The sequence below is a fragment of the Castor canadensis genome, chromosome 19 (genome assembly GCF_047511655.1).
Source record: "Castor canadensis chromosome 19, mCasCan1.hap1v2, whole genome shotgun sequence".
Taxonomy (NCBI): domain Eukaryota; kingdom Metazoa; phylum Chordata; class Mammalia; order Rodentia; family Castoridae; genus Castor; species Castor canadensis.
Window position 1 is genome coordinate 3,289,463 of NC_133404.1, and position 19,989 is coordinate 3,309,451.

Consider the following 19,989-nt stretch of genomic DNA (forward strand, 5'->3'; position numbering starts at 1 on the left):
TATACTGTTATTGAATGACCACTAGATCCTTCTAAGGGGAGGGGGAAGCTACACAGAATACACAGTACACGATCACTTGTGTATGGTGTGTGTGTGAAGAACATAAGTATAAGGTTGAAATATCACAAGAAGGATGCAGAGAAAGTCAAACAGTGCTTGCTCTAAAGAAAGGGGGTAGGTGGGGGATGAAGAAGGAAGAGAACCTTTTGACTCACACTATTCTACTTATCACCTATAATTTCAATACGATTTTCTCCCTCTGTTACACACACACAAAGTAAAAAAATTTTAAGTACTATTTGTAGTCATTATTTGTGTCAACCCTACATGAACGTTAAAATTATGCACTGATCATCTGATTTAACATTGATGTAGACAGAGCTCCTTCCAAACAGCTCAGGTGTATAACCTCAAACATTTTCTCCAATATTTCGATACTATTAAGACATCAGTGAACACACTGTGATTAGTGTACTTGCTCCTTGGAGAAGACAGCAACCAAAGGTAGCAGAAATTATTAAAATGGCACTGAAGTCTTCCGAGATTAAGACCAGCTACAAATCTTATTTTTCCTAACAAGCTCAAAAACAGCAAACCCCAAAAACAAGCCCTCTGATATCCTCCAAAACTCGTGCAAAAACATCTACAGAAATCTCCGAGATGGAGCAGATGATACTATATGCAAGTGTGATGTCACTTAATCCTTACGGAGGCCCTGGAGTGTCAGATTTTGCACGAGTTCACTCGTTCTACAGATGAGCCAAGACGAAGTGCACGCCGAGTGACCTCATGGTGGTGGGTATGTGCTGTGCGGGACACACACACACACACGCACACACTCACTCCCTGCGCTGCCATGCCCTTCCCTCTCCTCCCTCCCTCCTTCATCAGCCGCCAGCCCCAAGGCTGCAGACGTGGGTCCCACGGCGGGGAACACGCTAGCAAAGATCCCCTGCCACATCTCTTCGGACCAGAGGAAGAGCTGGGGAGGAGACGCCTGCGGCTCCGCTTTCCTCCAGGTCTGCGATGGGCCTGGGGGGAGGGGAGGGGCTGGCCCCACATCGGCCAGGAGGTAAGAGCATCACTGCCCCGGGCGATGGCCGGCTTGGGGTGCACAGGCGGGGAGGGGTGGGGGCCGCCTTTGGTCGGGTCGGACCTAACGGAGTCTGCAGACTCTCCTAGGAGAGTCTGGGGGTGCTAGCGGGGGTCCCCCTGGCTACAGGACGGTGACAGAATCGCCTAGAAGGCGGAATGGGGTCTGGCCACTGGAAGACACAGGGGTGGGGTCTTCGGGGGGACCCCGGGCACAGCCGCTCGCGGGGCGTCTCCGCTGGGGCGGGGAGAGAGGGGGCGGCCCCGCGCGAGCCGAGCGGCGAGACGGAGACGTGGGCCGGGCCGGGTCGGCCGGCCGGGCGGGCGGGCGGGCGGCAGGCCCGCGGGACGCCGGGGCGGGTCTTACCCCGGGCCGCGCCGCGGTGGCCACCACTGCCCCCTCCTCTTCGACGGAAGCCGCCTCCCACCCGTGGCCCCAGGGTCCGGCTGGAGGCGGCAGCAGAGGCCGAGGCCTCCGAGGGTCGGACGGTTCCGGCAGGGTGGGCCCAGCCGCCGCAGGGTCCGGGCGAGTGACCGCCGCGCATCCCCCGCCCTGTCAGAGAGGCTCCGCCCGGCCCGGGCAGACACATCCCCCCGCCGCACCCCGCCCCGAGAGCACGCGCTGGACCGCCTTCTCCACCGCGGGTGCCGCTTCTGCCCGTGCGGCAAGTACCTCCACCGCCGTCCCTCCCGGTCCGAGCACGACTGTCCCTCAGCCACCGCCAGACCGCCGCCGCGTCTCTGCTCTGCTCCGGCCCGCGCGCCCCCGACTACGCGCACGCGGCCCCGCCCCGCGCGACTTCTCGGCTGCAGGCGAGCAAGCGCGCGCGCGCTTACCTCCCACGCCCCCTACTGCCAGCCCCCGAGGCGGCCCCGCCCGGCCCCGCCTCCGCACGTGACGCCGCCAGGTCGAACAGACTGCGCTTGCGCGGACACGCCCCTTTTCCTCTGGGACTCCCCCCCCCCCGCCCCAACTTTTCGTCCTTACTTTACGGCAGGGCTGAGAACTCCACGCTAGCTTCTCCCTCTGCTAAACAGTAATGTCGCAAGGTTGAGGAAGGAAACTCTGGGTTTGCGACCTTAGCCCTCGCTTTCCGGTTAATACGGAGGTGCCTGAAGGCTGGTTGGGGTGGTGAGGCCCGAGGCAGGTAAGAAGCCTCCAACCCACTTGGGGTTTGTCTCCGTTTGTCTCGGCATGGATTGCTTTGCCCGCCACGGAAATTCTAGCATCTCCAAGCCCCCTCCCCATTCTGGCGCGGCATTCTCAGCGCCGCCCCTCATAGCTCCCGCCCCTTCCCCTACGCGCACGCCCTCCCCTCCCGTTTGCCCCGCCCCCTGCCTCCGTTTCCAGGAATGCTTTTACATTCATTCTTAAGACTTTTTACTGAGTGGGTTTCATGCGTTAAGTCCCAGGAATTCCGAAGCGAATGGAATGGGCTCAGCTTTCTGAAGTGCTCTGTTGTTTCCGAGACAATAAGAAAAATCCGCAGTGGTTCTCAGCACAGCAGGGGGAGACGGGGGGGAAGAGGTCCCTCATTGTGCAAGAGCACCTTTCCCGGGTGATTTTGGGGTCTTCCAAAGGACTTGTGTTAAAATCTAGAGAGCAGTATCTAGTCAAAGAAATGGGAGAGGAGGTAGGAGTGGAGAAAATGACAGGCACAAAAGCATGTGACAGTGACCTGGAAGAGTTAAAAATTAGAGGATTACGATGTACCTAGTGAAACTCATGCTGGTGTGGACTTGCCTTTAAAGCGTCCCTTTAAGAGATTCGTTATAAAGAGTGAAAAGTAAAGAACCAGAATGCGGGCCCCAGAATAGTCTCTTTAACGATGGGAGACTCCCCGGCGTGGTGATGCAGGCCTGTAATCTCAGCTACCGGAAGGCTGAGGCAGGAAGATCTAAGTTTGAGGATAACCTTGGCTACATAGCAAACCTGCCTCAAAAGCAGGTAGGCATGTACTTCAGTAGTAGAGCGCTTGCCTTGCAACGCCTTGGGTTCAATCCTCAGTAGCACACAAAAAAAGGAGACTCTTAATCATGTAATAGACCATGAATCTGGAAGTGGACGATTAGAGGTTGAGAGAGGTTAAAGTATAGTGAGGGGTGCCAGCCATCGGTTTTCGGTATTTTTGTTTTTTGTTTGTTTGTTTTTTTTGCAGTACTGGGGTTTGAACTCAGGGCCTTACACAGGTGCTCTACCACTTGAGCCATGCCCCCAGCCCTAGTTTGCTTTTTGTTTTTCAGAAAGGGTCTCGCGGTTTTTTGATCGGGCTAGCCTCAGGGCCTCAGACCATGAGCCTCCTACTTACAGCCTCCTGCATAGCTGGGACCCACAGGTATGTGCCACCATGCTGGCTTATTGGTTGAGTTGGGCTAACTTTTTGTGCCCAGGTTGGCCTCAACCCTCCATCCTCACTCTCTCCGCCTCCCACATAGCAGCGATTTTCTGGCTCCAGTATGTTTTAAAGCTTTCCAGGTGACTCTAATGCTGAGGGTTGAGAGCCACAAAACTAGGGAGGAGAAAATGGGAGGTAGGAAAGAGCAGGAAGTTGACTCAGTGATATCCAGATAGGAATCGTTTGACAACAAAGTAGAAAATAGAATGACTAAAGTTTGGAATACCCGCTCTGAGAAACGAGAGAAGGGGAACCGCTTCTGTCTTTCCTTTCAGCAGAATTTCATCCCTATTCTTAATCGTTTACTACCTCAGTTACTGCTCTTTCCTGTCCCTTCTGCATCCAGGTTTCAGCAGCTTTGTCTCCAGTCTTCAAGCTAAGGGCCATCGAGTTTCTGTCCCCAAAAAGATTAGAGCAAAGCTTCTGAGGGTGACTGACATCCACTCCTTAGACACAACTGCAGAGTCTCTTGCCGTCTTAGAGTGTGTCTTAGCTTATTCACTTATCATTTAAATTAGCATCAAGTCACAAAGCTGTTTAAAATACAGCCCTGTTGGGGTCACAGAGTCAGGAAAACAGACCTTTGAACAAATAATTCTCTTAGCAGTCAGAGAAGAGCTGTATAAGGTGAAACCCAAGGTAGTATAGCTGCTGTCTGTTAACTAGGGTTAATCCAAAAACCTGCCAATCTGCCTGTCAGATAAGAGAGTTACTGTTGTCTGGTAATGCTGAAGCATGCTATGGAGAGTAGGGGTGGGGAAGAGATGAAGATGATACAAGTGGGTGTGAACAGATTAGGAGCTTTGAATTCCATGCTAAAGAACTTACATTACTATAAGCAATTAGTAGGTATAAATAACAAAGGTTCTTATCCGTTTTTACATTCTAAATCTCTTCAGCAGTCTGGTGTGTCAAGTTGATCTCAGAATATGGTTTTAAATGTATAAAATAAAAATACAGAGCTGAGGGCATGGCTTAAGTGGTAGAGCAACTGCACAGCAAGCGTGAGGCTCTTAGTTCAAACTCCATATTGCCAAAAAAACCCATAAAAATATAAAGGAAACTAATGTTTCTTGAAAGTTTTTAAAATATTTTTTAAATGTGTAGTGTAGTTATTTATATACTTATTTATGCATTGACTAATGTGGCAGCAGGTCTAATTAATGTAATTTCAAAGTAGTGATGAGTAAATTTTGAGTGCAACAACTTTAAAGTGATGTGAAGATACCAGATTTCTGGTGGTGACAATGACAGAGGAGCTGCTAATACTACTGTAGTTTATTGCCATGTACTGAAGAAATTGCTAAATTTCAGCCACAGATTATTGAAAGCAAACATGCAAATGTTTTTCCTGACCCAAGTTCATAAAACCCTGAAATTCTAGCCACATCATGGTATATGGATCCCAGGTTTTAAAATACCCCAGTGTAATGGTTTTAAGCAAGAGCATCACAGGTCAGATCTATGTTTTAGAAAGATGGTAGAGCATTGTTCACTTCCCAACCTCTCTTGTGGAGGGAGTTAGGAACTGGTTATTTTCTTCTCCTTTATCTCTCTGGGGCAGCAGAGAGCCCACTCACCCCGTACTAACCTGCTATTGCCTAAGAGCCAAGGCCTGCAAGAAGGATAGAGTGGTGCATACATATGTAGGTGCAATACTAGGAAATCAATCAGGAAGGTAGATTGGGCTGTTGGGGGGAAATCATTGACTGACAATACTTAATCTGTACTTAATTTGGTAGACAACAGAGTGATGTTAAAATTTTTGAAGAATAATGTGATTAAGAGTTCTATTTGAAAAAAATAGTGTAGATAGTGTCAGGTTAATTATCAAAAGAAGATGAGAATGAGGAGACTAAAACAATAAATTTATGAAAACTGAATCTCAGGCTGGAGGTGTGACTTAAGCAGTAGAGTGCCTCCCTAGCAAGTGCAAGGCCCTGAGTTCAAGCACCAGTAACCAAGCACCAAAAAAAAAAAAAAAAAAAACTGAATTTCAAAATGATCTTTAAAGAGTCTGCTAAATTACTTTATTTCACCAATGCATTGACCAGTCTAAAGAAACAGATTAGAAAAAAATTGCATGGCTTTAAACAAGGCTACACACCATTTTATGTGGAAAGGAGGCAGACCCACTCTTTAGTGTTATAATGACATTGTTGCTACTTCTGTAAAGCGATGGCCTTACCACATATATATTTGCAAGGACGTGAGTGAGGCCTTCCTTGATCAAATTCTGCCTATACCTGTGTGAATTGTTCATTTCTGACTTTTTAAGGCCAGGACACCTCTCTTCTTCCAATCCCTTAAACCTCTTGGATGAGTAAAGCTCATTAACAAACAAAAAGAAAGTCCACAAAACTCAAATAATCCATCTCATTTAGAAACTGATCAGTACTAAACTATGTTAAAACTTAGTACCAAAATCTCTGCTAGTGCCCAAATTATGTGCTTGTTAAGCATAATCATTAAAAAAAAAAAAGTTGAACTTGGGGGTTTCAGTATTACTAGTCCAAATGAGTAAAATTACTTAACTTCCAGATCCCGAGTCTCTCATAGGCCTCCTTGTCAGCATGATTAGCCTGTGTTGACTTTCTACCTGTCACGTGAGTAGAAGCCGTTTGGGTGGCAGTGTGGCTCAACACAGATTAAAACCTCAAGTTTATACCAACCTTGAGGTTCAGCTGTCTATCCTCTTTTTTCAGGAGGAGCTAAGAACATGTCTAGCTGAAAGCAGAAATGATACCTGAAATTTATGAAACTTTTTAAGAATTTGTATTACTTAGAGAAAATCTGAAAGTTCCTTTCTCTGGCTTTTAGTTCAACAGCTACCTCTTCAACAGTTATCTGTTATAAAAGTACTAGATCATAGTTATGACACCAAGACGACTTTGTCTCAATTACAGTGATTATGTTGAATGTCTGCATTATAGGTTTGAAAACCTTAGACCTATCTACCTTGATGACAAATGAATAAAATTCTCAAAATGGTCTGATAAATGCCTTCAGTTCAGGAGCTTGAGAATTTCTAGCCTTGGTTGGCTAATTTTCTCACAGCTGTTGTAACAATTTGGGTCTTTAGCATAATATAAAATAAATAATCGCTGGGAATGTTTAGCCCTACTGAATAATACATCATTCAAACTCAGTCAGAAACTCGCAAGTATCCTTTTTTTAAACATTTTTATACAAGTATTCTTGTTAATGGATATTTAAAGTCAAATCGGTAAGGCAGAAAGTTCTATATATTATAACTGTGTCCCATTATATCTCTTTTCCTATCAACACAGCACAGTAGAACACAGATTATTTCACTCATCACATTTTTATTGAGCCCCCACTATGCACCAGGCCCATTTTTGAAACTCATTAATTAGCAATTTGAAATTACAGTTTATCCCTTATCATCTGTGGAGAAAAAAAAAAAAGAAAAACTTGCCAGGCTTTGAACTCTACAGGACAGATAAAATTAAAAGATGGTGGCTTTTCAAACCATTTCAACAGTGTGTTTGCCAGTAGCTACCATGTGCTGGACACTGATCACTTATAAAATCAGGTGAGGATGCTTTTAGCTTGACCACATCTTATTAGGCTTCATTACCAATATGTACTAAAATTTTGTTCACTCCTTTATAAAATACCTTCCTCAAGATAGTTTTAAAATCTTTTTAAAAATTCTAATGGCCTCCCCACATACACCCTTTCCCTTGGTCACTTCAGAGTTTGCAGTTGTATAAAATCATTGCTCAGAAAATTTCAAACAAAATTAAATTGGTATAAGAAATACTTGATACACACCAAGTTTAAAGTGGGGAGGGACAAGTGACACAATTATAGATGGAACCCTTGAGATAGAAATAATAGATTAGGAATAAAGTTCTTTCCATGGTCCATGTCATCTTAGCCATTGATGGCTGTTACAGAACCGTAAGTAGAGAGCCTTAAAGGTCACCTGGTGTATTTCCTTGGCCCAAGGCATGACCAGATGGAGTTTATGGCAATAGAGTTACCAGGCATCATTATTACACCAAGAGGTTTTTCTGCTTTCAGAGCTGAATTCCTCTATTTGTGAAATACTTTAATTTATAAATTATTTCTAAATTTGAGGACATTTCCTGTTTGTGACAGTTTTGTGCTTTTAGGAGTTTTCCAAAATAGATTTCACTTCTGTATTTTGCTTAGGAAAAAATATTCACTTACTAAAAACTATCCCAGTTTGTCAGTCACTGAAAATATATGAATGAGTAAAATATAATCTTTGCACTCCAGAGGGTTATACATATCTTGTTGGTAATTTTTACATGCCACATGAAACAAATTTTCAGTGATTTAGGCTGGGCATTAAGAAGAAACATCCATTTGGGGAAAATTGAAACAACAACAACAAAAAAAAAAGCAAGCTTGAACTTCCTTCCTGAAAATGTTCCTGCTTCTGCTGTCATGAAAAGCAAACTGGTCTTGGATGTGATTCTCTTCAGGAGAGTGCAAATGGAATCAGATGTTAGAAGTGGAACATAATCCTCTGGTATTTGTAAATCTTCATGTCTGGAAGGTTAATGCAGAAGAGGCTGGACATTGCTTTTTCCAGGGGACAGGAATAAGACTCTTACATTTTAGGTCAATGTAAGAGCAGGAGAAGGTACATCTCTTTTTTTCCCCACAGATGGGAATAGTTGTACTTACTGTTTATATGCTCGTTATAAAAAGAAAGGAGAGAGCCCTGGAACCCATCCCTAGCACTGCCAACAACAAAAAGGAAAGAGGGAAAGGAAGAAAGGGGAGATTAAGTAGACTACCAAAGAAGTTATTTCTGTGATGTTTTCTCTTGGGGTGCTGGGGTTTGAACTCAGGGCCTTGTGCTTGCTAGGCAGGCGCTCTACCTCTTGAGCCACATTGGCAGCCCTTTTTGCTTTAGTTATTTTTGGGATAACTAAAATCTTCTGTTTTTGCGTTCAGCTCCTACCTGTGCTTCCCACCTAGTTGGGATGACAAGCATGTGTCAGCACAGCATTTTTTTGTTGCGATGGAGTCTCACTAATTACAATCCTCCTAATCTCTACCTCCCAAGTAGCTTGGATTATAGGCATGAGCCATTATTCCTGTTTCTTCAAGAAAACTATATTTAAGCTTTGGATGGTGATAGGCATGGCTGTACACACTTGTAATCCCAGCACTAGGGAACTGGAGGCGGGGTAATTAGTAACTCAAGACCAGCTTGAGCTACATAGTGAAACCCATCTCAAAACAAATTTGGTAGATATTGATGCACATTCTTATTTTTGCATATGCATTATATTACATAAATTTCATATAATTGTCATAGTCACAACATAGAACATTTTTCTCTCCTTTTCTTTCTTTCTTTTTATTTGAGACAGGGTCTTGCTATATAGCTCAGGCTGGCCTCAAACTCACAGTCCTGCTTCAGTCTCCCAAATGCTAGAGTTACAGGCATGCACCACTACACCCAGCTGCATTCAAATTTTTGATCTTTCTAAAAGCTAATTTACTATAAGGTAGGACTCAGGATTTCTTTTTTTATCAAATGATTAACAAATTGTCCCAATGCTGTTTACTAAAAAATCCAGCAAGCCTTTCTCAAACTTCAGTACACAGACAAGAAGGCATAAATAGATATTCAACAATAATAATAAAAAGTATTTCATGCTTGGCACAGATGGCTCACACCTGTAATCCTAGCTACTCAGGAGGCAGAGATCAGGAGGATTGCCATTCGAAACCAGCCTGGGCAAATAGTTCTCAAAACCCTGTCTTGAAAATACCCAATGCAAAAAATTGCTGGTGGACTGGCTCAAGGTGTAGGCCCTGAGTTCAAACCCCAGTACCACAAAAAAAAGTATTTTCATGATCAAGAAGTTTAGACCAAAACCAGTTCAATAAGTTTTTAATTGCTAAACTTTTTCTTATCTCCAGTGTGCTGTGTGCATTATCCCTAAAAAGAAGCTTTAGGATTTGGCATTTCCCTAATTTATTTAACATATAATTTTTTTCTTTCATGAAATACCTATAAAAGGAGCTGGGGGCTGTAGCCCAAGTGGTAGAACACTTGCTTAGCCTCTATGAGGCCCTGGGTTCAATCTCCAGTACTGGGGGAAAAAAAAGACAGAAACGCTGTGGGACAGAGCTGCTCTGTATACTAGCCACTTGTGGCTATTTAAATTGAAGTTTTAAGTAAGTAAAGTTAGATGCTCAATTCCTCAGCCACGTTGCTGGCATGCCATAGCCACATGTGGCTAGTGTCTATAGAATTGAGCAGTGCAGATAAAGAACATTTCCATTGTCACGGGAAGTCTGATTGGACAGCCCTGCTACAGAGCAGCAGTCAGTGGAACACAACTGAAAACCATGGAGCCAGGCTAGTAGCTCATGCCTATAATCCCAGCTATTTGGGAGGTAGAGATCAGGAGGATTATGGTTCAAGGTCATCCTAAGGGAAAAGTTAGTAAGACTAACTCCCCCCCCATCTCACCAAATAAGTGAGATGTGGTGATCCCAGCTATTAAATACATACATTTGTAATTGAAATAACTAATACCCAAAGGGAACAAGTGCAACACTGGGTTCAAACCCCAGTGCCATGAGGCACTAGTGACTCACACGTTAATCCTAGCTACTTGGGAGGCAGAGATTGGGAGGATTGAGGTTCAAGGCCAGCCCAGGCAACAAAAGCGAGACCCTGTCTCAAAAATACCTTGCACCAGAAAGGACTGATGGAGTGGTTCAAATGGTGGGCCACCTCCCTAGCAAGCACGAGGCCCTGAATTCAAACCCCAGCACCACAAAAAAAAAAAAAAAGCCACCAAAATAGAAAAAGTATTTGTCATACTCATTCGCCCATGGGTTTGTTTTTGTTTATCCATTTTTTGGGGGGTTTTTTGGCAGCACTGGAGTTTGAACTCATGGCGTCCTGCTTGCTAGGCAGTCACTCTGCCACTTGAGCCATGGCCCCAGCCCTGTTTATCCATTTTTGTTCCAACATCACACACTTGGTTTTGCATCCAGCTCCTGCACTGAACCTTTTTCCTTGGGATAAGGAATAGAAAATTCTCACATGGAGTAGCAAGTTGTACTAGAAGAGATTTTACAGTCCTTTTGCTTTTAATACTCAGTAAATGTAAACATTTCCCTGGGGAGCTCAATTTATATTATGTTGACATCCATTTTCCTTTCATTTATTCTATAGTTATTTATTGACAAGCACTGTCTCAGGCCCTAGGATTAGAATGGTAAACAAGGCAGACAAGGCCTCTAGTTTTATTTTTATGGAGCCTACATTCTTGTTTTTGAGAGGGAAGGAGAGACAGAAGAGAGGAGAAGTATTAAAAAAAAATCCTATCAAATAGTCTGAGCACTGTGCAAGGAATTGAAACTAGAGTGAGAGAAAGTGACTAGTGGCCTCTTTATTAGGGGTGGTCAGAGGAGATCGCTGAGCAAGTGGCAATTAAACTGAAATAAATCTACCCTACAGTAGGTGCCATCCACGAAGGTTCAGGAACAGCTAGTATTGCCAACTCTCAGGAGGGAAAAGACAAGGCTGAGCACATTTTAGGAATCAAAGGAAAGTTGATGTATCAGGAGCTCAGTGGGTAGGAGGGAAAGTAATAGGAAATTAGGTTGAGAAAGTGGCCGGGGCCATGTTAATATAGGGTTTTGTAGCTCAAGTAAGAAATTAGCATGTTTTCTGAGTAAGCTACCACTGTGTTTTAAACAGGAGACAGATGTGGCCTAACTTAAACATTTAAATAATTATTCTGACAGAGGGGTGACGGAGTGGCTCAAGTGGTAAATTTACTGGAAAGGTCACTGGTGGACCTAAGGGACCTGTGAGACTATGTCAGGCAAGAAATGCTGACTGATTTGACTAAGCTAAGAGTGGTGAAATGAAAAACAATGGAATTCAGAATACTTTGGCTGTGGAATCAACAGGAATTTTTATTGAAGTGCGGAATGAAGAGAAAACTCTAGAGTGATGTCTGTATTTCAGATGACATCAGGCAATTCAGGATGACATGACCATAGGCAATGTCTGTATTTCCTTATACAGTGCCAGGCTCAGTTTCCAGGCAGCTTACAGGCAAAATTGGCATACATATGACACCAATAATTATGGCCAAGTGAATAAATCTGTTTTAATAAATGTCTGTGCCTATACTCATTTAAAGTGCTATAAAGTATAACCTTGTGCTCATGCTTTCATTAATTATTAGATTATCTGATCCCCAAGAATTAAGGGTTTATGTTACAGATACATCAGCTGTGAACAAAAATTGAATGGTTCCACTGCAGTATCCAAGCTAGCAAAATGAACGAAGCAGAGAAAATTGCCTGCCATGGGTGTAAAAGTTCCATGGGACTCTCTTTTAAGTTCATGCTGATTTTGCATGTTATGCTACAGTAAGTCCCTGTTTATGTTAATAATTAATATATTTTAAGTTACTAACTAAATATTTTAGGTCAGCAAACTGTTTAGCTCTTTTCCTAAAGCTGGTATAATTGGAGCTCTAGGAAGATGCACTACAGTTAGAGAGAGAGAGAGAGAGAGAGAGTGAGAGAGTGTGTGTGTGTGTGTGTGTGTGTGTGTGTGTGTGTGTGCGCCTGCCTGCCTGCTGGCACACAGCCTTTTATCCGTGTGCGCATGTTTGTGTTTCCGTGCACACGTGTCTGCCTGCTGGCACAGAGCCCTTTATCTACATAGGCCACACTTGCAGTTTGGTGCAACTTGAAACAATAGCCAAAAGGAAGTAAGCAAAAGAACCACATTTAGAAACTACTGCTCATCCTTAAAATCTTCACTTAAAATTATTAATGATCAGAATTGCTATATTTTGTAAAGTTTCTTAAAATATAGCTGAATGAGGCTGTTCCATTTTTTTAAAGAAATACTTATTAAATAATTAGAAGAAAAATTATAAAGATTGCAATTCTAGGATAGTTTATTTTCTGTTGGACTTTACAGTAAAACAGATTTACCTGGATTATTACTTCATTCAACAGTTAAAAGGATATTTTTGCCAAAATTATGAAAATTGCTGCATACTTTGTGAAATTCTTGTTAATTTAGACCCTAAAAAGTTTTTGATTACATAAAATGCTTATACGTCTATAAAATAGATAATTCTTGTTTGTATCCATAGTAACAAGTATTTTTAGCATTTCTATTCATTAAAAATCCAGAGTGAAATGGCAGAGGCACAGATAGTTAAAGGTTAATCTATCTAGAAACTGTCTCTTGAACATTTTAATAAGTAGCACTAAGTCTTTATTAAATTAAAAATTTTAAATTAAAATTAAATTAATTTATCCGAGCACTTTTCAGTAGATCACAAAATAGTGCCCTAGAACAGGGATCAGAAATTTTTCTGGAAACCAAACACCAAAAATTTTAGGCTTTGTGGTCTACTCAGCACCATCCTTATAGCTCAGAAGCAGCCAGAGATAACATGTAGCAAATGATCATGGCTTTGTTCCAATAAAACTTTATTTACAAAAAAAGGCAGTAGCCCAAATTTAGCCTGCAGGCTGTAGTTTAATGACTTTTAGACTAGAAAGCTAGAATATTTTAGAACTTTTAAAATAGGAAAACAGGATTTAAATTTTGGAAAAGATAAGAGCTTAAACTTAGAATCATGGAATGTAGACCTAACTGAGACTTTTAGAAATCAGAAAGTCACTTGTAAACATCTTACTAACACAGGTACCCAGACCTCACCCCCTCATAAAGATCATGTATGCTTTTTAAAATGCCCATAGCTGATTCTGATATACACCCTTGGATAGAACTAGTATTTATCTGCTTCAAACCCCTCAGTTACAGGTGAATCTCAAACCTAGTTGTTGAGTCAAACAACTGGTTAATTGCACATCTGAACTGAATCTCAGGCCTTCAAACTCAGAACCTAATGTTTTCTCTACTGAGCCAGCAGCTTCTTTCCTCACCTATATCTGCAAGTAATCAGAACGGCTCCGATTGAATCGTAAATTTTCCCAAAAGGTAGTTTTTGGTTTGTTTGTTTTGGGTTTTTTTTGTGTGTGTGGTACTGGGGCTTCCTCAGGGCCTACACCTTGACCCACTCTACCAACCCTTTTTTGTGTTGGGTTTTTTCGAGATAGGGTCTCGTGAACTGTTTGTCTGGGCTGGCTTCGAATCCCGATCCTCCTGATCTCTGCCTCCTGAGTAGCTAGGATTACAGGCGTGAGCCACTGGCACCCAGCCAGCAAGGTATATTTTATTGTTTTTGTTTCGTTTCTTTGCTTTTTCGTACCAGAAATATTCAAGTACTATGCATTGTGGAGATTTTGAGGAGATGAGAATGGAGCTCAGTGCTAGAAGGCACCCCAAAAACAAAGATTTTGAGATGACTATGAAAAAATTCTTTTCCTTCTATGAAACTAAACCTTTGTTTAGGAAGTGTTTGACACTATGAATTCAATATTAAAACTTCATTCAGCTACAGATGATGGCAGATCATTCCAGGTCCTGGAATGGTAGGGTTTGTTGTAAATTGACAACACATTAGCGTCTTTGCTTTATTCAGGTGAACAAGTTTTTCTGGAGTTGTCCTGTTTTTTGTTTTTGTTTTTTGGTGCTGGGCTTGAACTGAGGGCTTTGCACATGCCATCCCACTGAACTGCACCCCCAACCCAGCACTCACTCATAAAAAGATAAAGTCCAAGAACTCAGCTGTGGCTCCTTCGGTCTTTGCTGACTTTGTGACTTTATATACAGCCATAAGCAAATGCTTTATATTCAAAAACTCTTTAGGGTCCATTCCAAATACAGGGAAGTTGGTTTTTTTGTTTTTTTGGTTTTTGTTTTGTTTTGAGGGAGGAGCACGCAAGTCAGATTCTTGCCTTGTAACTCAGGCTTGCCTAAACACTCCTCATGCCTCAGCCTCTCAAGTGCTGGATTATAGGCATGCAACAACACACACAGCCCATTTTTTAATTCTCTTATCCATGCTCTTCTGATCACTTACTAAATTTCACTGATTGTCTATCTACAAATACCTGTCCATTCCCCCTACCATTTCCTCTGGCCATGTCATTACTTCCCACCTTCACTTTCAATAAAAATCTAACTGGAAGGTGTGAATCTAATTAAGATATATTATAAGCACATACATAAGTGTCACAATGAATCCCCCCTGTACAACTATTATATGCTAGTAGATAAAAACCTTACTGATCTCTGCCTTCAGTTTCTCTCTCTACCAAAACTGTGTATTATGGCTGGTTCTTAACCTTCCTAAAGCATTGACCTAGCCAGTAATGGCTCCCCATTTCCTCCAGAACAAATTCCAGATTCCTTCACATTGAATTCAGTCTGTCACCACTTCTAATAATTTTCAAGCCCTCACCTACACTACCTGCTCCCACTTGATTCTGCTGGACTACTCAACACTTAGATCCCTGCTATCTTTAATGCCCTCTCTCCATCCCACCACACCTGCCCTTCAGAGACCTCTTTTATGCCCCTTTTTTTGGGGGGGAGTATTGGGATTTGAACTCAGGGCCTTGAGCTTGCTAGGCAGGTGCTCTACCACTTGAGTCCCATGCCTCCAGCCCCTTAAGCCTCTCTCTCTCTCTCTCTCTCTCTCTCTCTCTCTCTCTGTGGGCAGCGGGTGGGGGGTTGTACTCAGAGCTTTGCACTTGCAAAGCAAGCCTACCACTTAAGCCACACTTCCAGTCTATTTTGCTCTGGTTATTTTGGAGATGGGGTCTGTTGAACTATTTGCCCAGGGTGGCCTTGGACTGTGATCCTCCCAATCTCAGCCTCCCAAATACCCAGGATTACAGTGTGATCCACCAGTGCCACTTTTTCTTTGAAGCCTTTCCCCCTCTGAATGTTCCTTTCTTGTTCACCCTTGTAGCCTGGAATGACTGTCCTTGTGAATGTCCATACATCTTGTTTCTGCCTCTTACTGGTTTCTTATCTCATTGACTGTAGCGCCTTGACATCTTAGTATCTCCTGCAACACCTAATATTAGGTGTCCAGTAGGTGTTTATAAACTAAAAAGATTGTATATGCACTGTGTTCATTTTAGCTAATAGGCTTAAACTCAGTGAAGGTAGGAACTGTGACTGTTTCATTCTCATTCTGTACTTTCAGCCCCTAGCACATGGGAAACATTGAATAAAAATTTGTTAAATGAAGTAAGTTATCAATTATTGGGCTATGAATTTTCTGATGGCATGATAGTTATCTAGAAATATCTTATTTTTTTAAATCTTAATTACATATGTTGATAAACCTATGAAAAATATGTATATCAATAGTCTTACTTTACAGAAAAAGGAATTGTGACTTCAGGTAAAGTATTTATGATCACACAGCCAATGAATGAGTAATAGGACCAAATCTAAAATTGAAGTCTTTAAATAGAAAGTTTAGAGCTTTTTTTCTTTGACCAAAGACTAGTTTTATTCTGTTTGTGTTAGAGGTGGGGGAAGGGGGGGGTAAACTGTTACAGTCATGGTATATGAAATAGAATTAGAGCTTTGTCTAAAACTCAGACAAAACATAAAACCTGTTTCTCTTTTGGGGAGGGGGGGTTGTTACTGGAGTTTGAACCCAGGGCCTCATGCTTGCTATGCAAGCACTATAACACTTGAACCACATCCCCAACCCTGTATTTTTTTTCCAATGCTGAGGACCAAACTCAGGGACGTGCACAGGTAAGCAAGCACTCTATGTCCTGAGCTACACCCCCAAAACAACAACTGTTTTTTAAAGAAAATATTGGTCCTGCCTGTGGACACTCCCTTAAGGTGAGATGACTGTCTATTCAGGCACTCTTGCTGCAGCCCTGAGCTGGCTGTTGCAGGATGGGTCTGATTTCAGCTGGCATCATAAAGAGCAGGTCCCCAGGTGTTTGCCAGTCTGTATAATCCAGCATGCAGCACTGCACAGTGTTCACTGAAGGCACAGGAGCTATGCTGTATCCAGGGAGCCTTGGTTGAACCACGTGACTAGTTACTCCTTTCTCTTCAGATTCTCTTGGGTTAAGGCAGATCAGCAAGCAGATTACCTCACCTCCCTCCACTAAATTGCTGTTAGTAGATTGTCACTTGCCCTGTGCCATCGAGCTAGAGATGAAGGGTCATTACTGCAGACAACCCTATCAAACTACTGCTTCTGTTACACGGATATTGTGGGCATCACCATGACACACCATGGCATGTTGTATGACAATTTCTCCAGAAACTGACTTAGTTCGAAGGAGGCTTATACCTCTCCTGAGCAAGTGCTTTCTTTCTACCTTTGGACATTGTGAATGTTTAACTTACCTCCCTCTGGTTAGCTGCCAAAAAGCTCAGAGCCAAATGTGCGGCTTCCCATAACAAATGTCTCTATGCCTCGTTAACTTCGTTCCTGGCTCAATTTTATGTTCTGCTCTAGTTTGTCTTTCTCTTTCTTGCTTGATGTCTTTCTCTCTTTCTGTTCTTTCTTCCTTCTTTCTTTCCTCTCCCCTTTCTTTCTTTGCTTCCCCATGGTGGTAGGGATTGAACTCAGGCCTTTGCATTTGCTAGGCAAGTGCTCTACCACTGAACTGCGCTCTCAACCCCTAGATATTATTTTTTCTTAAGAAAATCTTAATTCATGTCATCTTATATATAAATATTTGTATACTCTTTCATTAATATATAATACCTTTCTGAAGTAGTTCAGATTATGATATATTGTGTGTACACAAAGCCATCTTGGATAATTCTTAGTTCATTTACTTTAGTTTTTTCTTAAAAGGTATACTTATTTTTTGTATACATTTTGCAGGGTTTTGATTTGATGGAAATGGTGATGTCACAAAGTTGTATTATTTTAATTGTATAATCAAATGATAAAATAGCTGATCTAGTGACCAGATTTTATTAATGTCATACTTCTAACCCTATCTTTTGTAGCATTATAATTTTTCTTACAGTATGCTTTGTTTTATAGTCTCAATCTGCATGAGACAGTTTTTGCTGTGTGATTCTTAGAAATATTGTGCTGCCAGGTCAGTGCATAGCAGTTAACTCTGTTGAGTGTACAGGTTCAACTGCACATCATCCATACCTGTCAGGCTTCTTGTCTTTGTTAGCACCCTGTCTTGGGTGGTCACAAGCATATTAACCCCACCAAACTGCTTGTCTTGCTTCTGCTGTAAATAGTCATTCTGTTAATGGAACAAGTTAATGTAAATGGATATTTGTTTCTGAACTTATTTGTTTTGATTGGTTTAGAGTTCTAGTAGATTTTCTGATTATCTTACTAATATAATCTACTTGATAACATAAATATTATTTACACAACTTTGTTGTAGTACTGGGAATCAAACTTTATACAACTTTTTAAACTCTTTTAAGTACCTTCAGGTAAAACTTCTGGCCTTCCCACAAATCTCTGCGGTATGTAAGGCAAGCAAATGACAAGAACAAGAGCACGTTATTGAACTGACTGCTCAAAATGACACCAACAAATAAGTAATAAAACCAGGGCTCAACCCAGTATTCCTGGTTCCTATGCCATACCATCTTTTAAAAGTCAAAGGAGGGCTGGGGGCATGGCTTAAGTGATGGAGCACTTGCCTAGCAAGCCAGAGATCCTGAGTTCAAACCCCAGCACCACCAAAAAAAAGGTCAAAAGAATACCTAAGTTACATTGTAATATAAGCATTAATCGTTATCCCACCCTTGAGGTTAAAGATGGGCAATGAGGAAAAATAAGTTACATCATTCGTGTGCATAGCTGCAGAATCAAACATGAATTTCACTTGCGATACTCTCCTGATTTTCTGTTCTCAGAAGTACACCACTTTTAGCTACTACTCTAATCACTCACTTTCCATTAGGGAAAAAGAAAGCAATATTTTATCTTATCTCTTGAAAGTTAATGTTGAAATGGAAACTATTTCCCTTAGTAATTTGTAACTTTTTCTTCAGACCCTTTGAATTCATCTTTAATATAAAAACAGTTTGCTTTTATTATCATACGTACTTATTAAAGAGCTAAAATATGTTTACTGCTATAGTGCCTGGTAGGACATCAGCTATAGTTTTAAATAATCTCTGCATTAAATAGCATATTCAAATTTCACACTTACCGTCTGCATGGAAAATTTCCAGTTTTTATTCTAATTGTTCACATGCAATACATAACTGTAGTTTCTTGAGTATTTTCCTCTTAGCCAGCATTGTTGCCAAACACTTTACAATTATATTTCATCTTCACTAACACTGTATAAGAGTAGCTATGGTTCTACAGATGGTATCATATTGAAGAGTAAATATTGTCTTCTGCCTCTCCTCAGCTTCTGGAATTTCTGAGCAGCCCTACTCAGTGCAAGATGGACCCTGTAGTCTTGAGTTATATGGACAGTCTGCTGCGCCAGTCAGATGTCTCACTGTTGGATCCTCCAAGCTGGCTCAATGACCATATTATTGGGTTTGCCTTTGAGTACTTTGCCAATAGTCAATTTCATGACTGCTCAGACCATGTCTGCTTCATCAGCCCTGAAGTCACCCAGTTCATCAAGTGCACTAGCAACCCCACAGAGATCGCCATGTTTCTCAAACCCCTGGACCTTCCAAATAAGAGAGTTCTATTTTTAGCCATCAACGATAATTCCAATCATGCAGCTGGGGGAACCCACTGGAGTTTGTTGGTTTATCTCCAAGATAAAAATAGTTTTCTTCATTATGATTCCCAGAGCAGAAGCAACTCAATCCATGCAAAGCAGGTAGCAGAGAAACTAGAGGCTTTCTTAGGAAAGAAAGGAGATACACTGGCATTTGTGGAAGAGAAAGCTCCTGCCCAACAGAACAGCTATGACTGTGGAATGTATGTGATATGTAATGCTGAGGCCTTGTGCCAGACCTTCTTTAGGCAACAGCCAGACTCACTGCAGCTACTCACCCCCACATACATTACAAAGAAGAGGGGTGAATGGAGGGATCTTATTGTCAGGCTTGCTAAAAATTACTGAAGAATATCTGCAACTTTCCAAGTCTCCTCTGCGGGGGCCTTGTCCTTTTTATTGTGCCTGAAGGAACATGCCTAGTAGTTGGAACCTTAGTATTCTTACTCTTTTTTTAATGTCATCTTTTCTGTTAGCTAACAAAAAGTTTCTCTTTAACCCCAACTTGAGAACAGTATGTTCTGTGAAAATGTCTTGAAGTTACGCACCAAACCTTAAAACAAACCTAACAATATTACACACGAGTTTTAAATAAAACTCTTCTTTTCTTACTGGTATAAAATTTATTCCCTTTTGGTCTCCCTTATCCACATTGACTTATTCCAAAGGAAAACCAGCAATATATAAATCTAACATGAAATCTAGAGGAATGCAAGAAGAAAATTATAGAAGAACCAAGAACTTGCTGTATGGCCTACATAATTAAAAGAGGTCAACTGGCTGAAATTGATTTAAGACCTAAATATTTTGAGAATTGACTGTTGTGTGATGTTCATCACGCAAAGGCTTTCCTAGCTATCAG

The 19,989-nt window shown here is 41.8% G+C and overlaps 2 protein-coding genes across 17 annotated transcripts in view; one reads left to right on the plus strand and one right to left on the minus strand.

Annotated features, from left to right (window-relative positions):
- Window positions 1–1,892, minus strand: part of Myo9a (myosin IXA) — a 242,541-nt gene extending 240,649 nt beyond the window's left edge. For 10 of the 11 annotated variants that reach the window (XM_074061667.1, XM_074061666.1, XM_020181924.2 and 7 more), the window contains exon 1: window positions 1,766–1,892. The gene's annotated coding sequence lies outside the window, so the exon portion shown is untranslated. Of the gene's footprint in view, window positions 1–1,459; window positions 1,653–1,765 lie in introns of those variants that run through there. The other variant, XM_074061661.1, reaches the window with a different exon arrangement.
- On the plus strand, window positions 787–19,738 carry Senp8 (SUMO peptidase family member, NEDD8 specific). Of its 6 annotated transcripts, XM_074061677.1 has the most exons (4): window positions 2,086–2,240; window positions 3,337–3,428; window positions 11,755–11,903; window positions 18,801–19,738. In XM_074061677.1, the coding sequence occupies exon 4, from the start codon at window positions 18,837–18,839 to the stop codon at window positions 19,473–19,475; it is 639 nt and encodes a 212-aa protein (XP_073917778.1). In that variant the 5' UTR covers window positions 2,086–2,240; window positions 3,337–3,428; window positions 11,755–11,903; window positions 18,801–18,836; the 3' UTR covers window positions 19,476–19,738. The 6 variants fall into 6 exon arrangements, with proteins under 6 accessions (XP_073917777.1, XP_020037514.1, XP_073917778.1 ...); XM_020181925.2 differs by lacking the exons at window positions 2,086–2,240; window positions 11,755–11,903 and adding an exon at window positions 890–1,072; XM_020181928.2 differs by lacking the exon at window positions 11,755–11,903.
- The last annotated feature ends 251 nt before the right edge of the window (window positions 19,739–19,989 follow it).

What these genes read in the sequence shown, in the direction of transcription:
- Senp8 (XM_074061676.1), top strand. Translation starts at nt 857, where the DNA reads ATGCCCTTCCCTCTCCTCCCTCCCTCCTTCATCAGCCGCCAGCCCCAA. An exon ending in GGCCCCACATCGGCCAGGAG is followed by an intron (nt 1,073 to 18,800) that starts GTAAGAGCATCA and finishes GCCTCTCCTCAG; the next exon opens with CTTCTGGAATTTCTGAGCAG.